The 5,052-nt window shown below is 34.9% G+C and overlaps 1 protein-coding gene across 1 annotated transcript; it reads left to right on the plus strand.

Annotated features, from left to right (window-relative positions):
- Positions 1–2,045: 2,045 nt before the first annotated feature.
- Positions 2,046–4,454, plus strand: prok2 (prokineticin 2). The gene is made up of 3 exons (XM_056253677.1): positions 2,046–2,184; positions 4,106–4,231; positions 4,316–4,454. The coding sequence occupies exons 1-3, from the start codon at positions 2,113–2,115 to the stop codon at positions 4,439–4,441; spliced, it is 324 nt and encodes a 107-aa protein (XP_056109652.1). The 5' UTR covers positions 2,046–2,112; the 3' UTR covers positions 4,442–4,454.
- Positions 4,455–5,052: the final 598 nt, after the last annotated feature.

Consider the following 5,052-nt stretch of genomic DNA (forward strand, 5'->3'; position numbering starts at 1 on the left):
GAAACAAAGGGTGAACTAAAGAAAACATTTCCCTATTTATTGCGAGAAAATTATTTTATTTATTTATTTTCCAAGGAAACATCAGTGAAGAACTTAAAATAAAAAAATAGGCATGTGATGTGTTAAGAAAACTGTAAAATCCAGGTAAATATTACTTTTGGTGCATAATTTCCAATCAAGCTGTAATTTGTATGCAGAATGTGTGAAATGAAAAGTGTGACATTTAACATACATAAAATACTAGCTAAACCATTAGCCCTAACAAGAGGCTGTTTAATTAAAAAAAAAAAAAAAATTTCCATCACTGTCATTTCCATAACTTAATTATGTGAAGTGTCCATAATCGAAGAAACACCCATAAATGTGTGCATTATATAATACAATAAGTAAGTTACTGATAATTAAAGTGTCCAAACAAGTGAAATATTATACCATATTGTAGGCTATTTTAAAAATGGGGAAAAACAATATTTGTGTAAATATGTGGCGACAAATCATAGCACATGGGGCAAAATGAATAAACATTTTAAGAGGATCGCTATGCAAAAATACTATTTTATAAAACTTGAAACCGCTAAAACAGTGGGGAAGATGCACGGGCATAAATTTGCATTATACACACAAATGCAGAAATGTCTACATTTAAGGATTTAAATGAGTTTAAAAAGCTTGCCCTGTTACTGCAGATTTAGATCACAAATACTTGACAGTCATGAACTAAAAATGATTTTATTAATAATAATCGCCATCAGTTGCAAGCATATTCAAGCTCCGACCCGACAATATACCTGTTCTTGGATCATCATTGAATCAGTGAGAGAAAACTGCAATTGGATAAGTCCAATTTGCAAATGAATTATCAGTGTTATTTGTGAACCAATTCCGCAGTTTCAGAGGAAATGCAGACATGAGGGTGAGTAATTAATGACAGGATTTTCATTTTTAGTTGAACTAAAATGTGAACATATATGAACTATACCTGTGGTTACTCGGACAGGACACATGTGTGATCTTGAGTGGAAATGACTTCATATCCATGGCATAAAACTCAACTTGACACCAGTTTGTTACAATTTTTGCAATAATCCTTCTTGTTTTGATATTTTGTGTTCTGATACAGTCGTGACATTCATACATTTCAAAGTTTGTCTGAAGTGTACAAATACTTGTTTATCACTTGAATACCTAAAAGCAAAGCAAGGTGGGACATTCTTACAGAATAAAAAGAAAGAATTTAGTATTTGTATCTGTCATTACCAGCACCCTTTCAGTTTCATATCCAAATTCTGAGATTGAAAAGCTATTGATTTATCTTTTTGGGTGCTTTCTAAATTCGTGTGATCACAATTTGGACAGGCAGGTCTTTCACATTCCTTGCCGTGCGTAAAGGATGTTTTCAACCTATTCTCCACCTTGAACTACCGTTCTTCGTGCTCAAGGACGTTTGCATGTGACGTTGCCATCCCTGGCCTTGTGAACCAACACCATTCATAGCTTCCCTTTGTCATATTTTTTTTCCATTGCCATTTCAGACTCTTATTAAACCAAATATTGAAGAAGAAAAAAAAAACCATAAAAAGGCCCCGGGAGTGTGGAGAAAAAAGCACCTTTTGTGTGGCGTGAAATGAAATTTGGGTCTAAACAGGTTTAGTGGCCTTGGGAATTATTGTAGGTTTTGCAGGTCAAATTATTATTATTTATTTAACATAGCATTATATTTAAGGGAATGTTATAATTAGGATGTGAGGTGTGTACTGTGTGTCAGGCAGGTGGGCAGTGGGGGTTCGACTGTATTACCTTGGTTTTTCTTTGTTCCTCTCTTTCATACTCCATCTCTTTCGCGTATAAAGACGTGACTCACTGATAACTCTGAATGAAGGACAGTGCTTATAAACCATCCGTCCCTCATCAGAACAACTGAGAAGCTGCCTCTTCACGTTTTGGAGTATACATACATACATATACTCACATATTACGTGACAACCCTTTGTATCTGTTGGACATTGGCACCTGAAGAAAGACAAAGCCTTAAAGTCTTTTTTTTTTTTTTTTGTAGCGCTTGGATCCCCCTCCCCAGGGGAGAGAAACCTGTGAAACCAGCGTTTGAAGACCATGACATCCAACATTTCTTTCTTTCTCTGCCTGTTGTTGGTGTCTCTGGGTTCGACTGCAGTCATCACCGGGGTGAGTGACCCTTACAACTTGCAGGTCCAGGCTGGTGGATTGAATATTGTAGAACACTTTAGAACACGAACACTAAATTAATTCTTTTGTTTATTCAATCCTAATAGTAATATTGTTTGGAAATCACTGTTTGAGTGTCAAATTTGATTGAATTATACATTTCATTTGAGGTATTTCTTTACAATTATTTACTGAATCTATACATTTTAAGTGCCATTGATGTGTACGTTGAACTATGTAGAACAAATTACTGTATATTTTATTTCTGCAGTGTAGAACTATCATTGGAGTAAAACTGAGGGGAGATTTCTGTTTATTATTCATGTATGTGTGTGTGTATTGATAGATAGATAGATAGATAGATAGATAGATAGATAGATAGATAGATAGATAGATAGATAGATAGATAGATAGATAGATAGATAGATAGATAGATAGATAGATAGATAGATAGATAGAAGAGCTCTGTTTATAAGTTTGCATACCCCAGAATATGGAAGAAAATGCTGATAATTTTAACAAAATAAGAGGGATCATAAAAATTGCATGTTGTTTTTTTTATTTAGTACTGCCCTGAATAAGCAGTTTCACATAACAGTAAACATCTAAATGTATACATTATGTATATTTATATGATTTATTTATTTTTTTATATTTATTTGTTTATTTGTTTGCTTTTGGTTCAGGAACAATACAGACTGTTGATTTTTTTTTTTTAAATTCATAATGCTTTTTTATTTTATTATGTTAACTTATTAAAGGAGTCAAGTCATTCGTTGTCATCAAGCCTCAATCTTACAAAAGTTTACCATATGGGATTTGCTGGTCATTATGTATCAATAGAAAAGCAAAAAATGCATGGCAGATGATTTCATAAAAGGTACAAAACTATTTTTGTTAATATATAATAATACCTAGAAAACCTTTCCTAACATAAATTTGACCAAAATCAGTTTGCTAAAGGCTATTAACTCCAATAGCTGATGTTAGACTGTCATTTAGACAAATCAAAGCTTTTCATTTCACTTTTAACATGGCATGTTTCCAGTGCACACACAATTAAATAATGTGATGTAATAATAAAACAATACATTTAATACTCCACTGCACATATTCAGGATGCACGTTATATCGGCCACCATATCGGTATCAGTCGATATATGTTCAATTTTAATTATATTGTTATCGGTTTGATAAGAAAATTTGGCCGATATATTAAAGCCGATAAATAATGGATTTTTTTCCTTTAGCTGAGACACTTCAGATGCGCACTGTTCACCATAATGGTTTTGAATTGCTTGAAATATGATTGGAATCACTTTATGTGATTATATAAAAATTTGGATTTAGATTTATCGGCCAATGTATCGGTTTTTGTCTTTCAAATATAAAGAATTATCGGTTATCGGTGACAGCCAAAATTGTCATATCGGTGCGTCCCTAATATTCATGCATGCATAAAATCGATCCTTCCTTACCACTGTAAAGTTAAACTCACAGAGCATTTCTAGGGTCAGCAGAGATGCCGCGCTGTTTGACATGAATGTGTTAGGATGCTCAAATGCATTTCCTTCACACCTGTCAGGACAGTAAAGCCTACAGCGCTCTCAAAATATGCGAGAGTGCTGTCAGAACACCCCAGGCCTAATGGAGATGGAGGCATGGCATTTTCAAACACAATGAGACCATCATCCTACACGGCCTGTCAGGGCAAACCAGTAGCCTGGATCCATGAGAGAAAATCCTATGCCACCCATGGGCTTATGCTTACTATACATAGCTTTAAAAATACATTGTATGGTGGATGAGGTGGACACACTGAACTGAACATCACTGATATGCTTGCTACTAGAGTCAAAAGGGGACATGTTGATGCATTTATAATGAGAAAGAGCCCTAAGACCTGTGTGTGTGTGTGTAGGCATGTGAGAAGGACTCTCAGTGTGGAGGTGGCATGTGTTGTGCAGTCAGCCTGTGGATCCGGAGCCTGCGAATGTGCATCCCAATGGGTCAGAAGGGAGAAGACTGTCATCCAATGAGCCACAAGGTTCATTTCCTCACTTTCCTCCTCACATTCATTATGATTTTTTTTTTATGTTCCTGTTTTTTATAATCTTTCATTTCTATTTAGGTGCCATTTTTTGGGAAGAGACTCCATCATACATGCCCATGTCTGCCCAACCTAGCCTGCATCACCACAGCCGATGACAAGTCCAAATGTCTCCCGCCATTTCCTTTCCAGGAGCAATACCTGTGATGAAGATGCCTGATCGCTGTATAGCATGCTAATGTTTGTATAAAGTGTATAGTTGTAAAAGTGTTTTAGATCTATTTATTGAATTTATTTCATCTTCATGGAAAATGAATAGAAAGTAAGAAAATAGAAATTATAGAAAATAAATGAGCAAATGAGGTCATAAAATGCAAACAGTATTGGCAAAATGTCAGAATATGACCTAAATAAATATTTCCATTGCACAAAAGGTTCTTTATAGTGGAAAAGGGTTCTTTAGATTACTCAAATGTTCTTCACAGTGAGAAAATGAAATGGTTCTTTTAAGAACTGTGTTTGCTGAAAGGTTCTTTGGGGAACCAAAAATGGTTCTACTATGTCATCGCTGCGAAAATCCACTTTTGGAACCTTTTTTTTTTTTTTTATTGCCCCTATATGCTTTTTCGAAAATCACCTTTCATGCTGTGTGCAATAGCTGTTTGTGAATGTAAAAGGTCAGAAAAGTTTTTAAAGATCAAATTGCACAACAAATAAAGATATTGTCTCCTAAAAGAAAGAGTTGATTCTGAACTGCCGAAACGAGTCGTCAGTAATTCCAGTCTCGCTTCCTGTTACATACCTCCGTAATAATGCCA

This window comes from Rhinichthys klamathensis, unplaced genomic scaffold (assembly GCF_029890125.1).
Source record: "Rhinichthys klamathensis goyatoka isolate OS25496 unplaced genomic scaffold, OSU_Roscu_1.1 h1tg000109l_1, whole genome shotgun sequence".
In the NCBI taxonomy this organism is placed as follows: domain Eukaryota; kingdom Metazoa; phylum Chordata; class Actinopteri; order Cypriniformes; family Leuciscidae; genus Rhinichthys; species Rhinichthys klamathensis.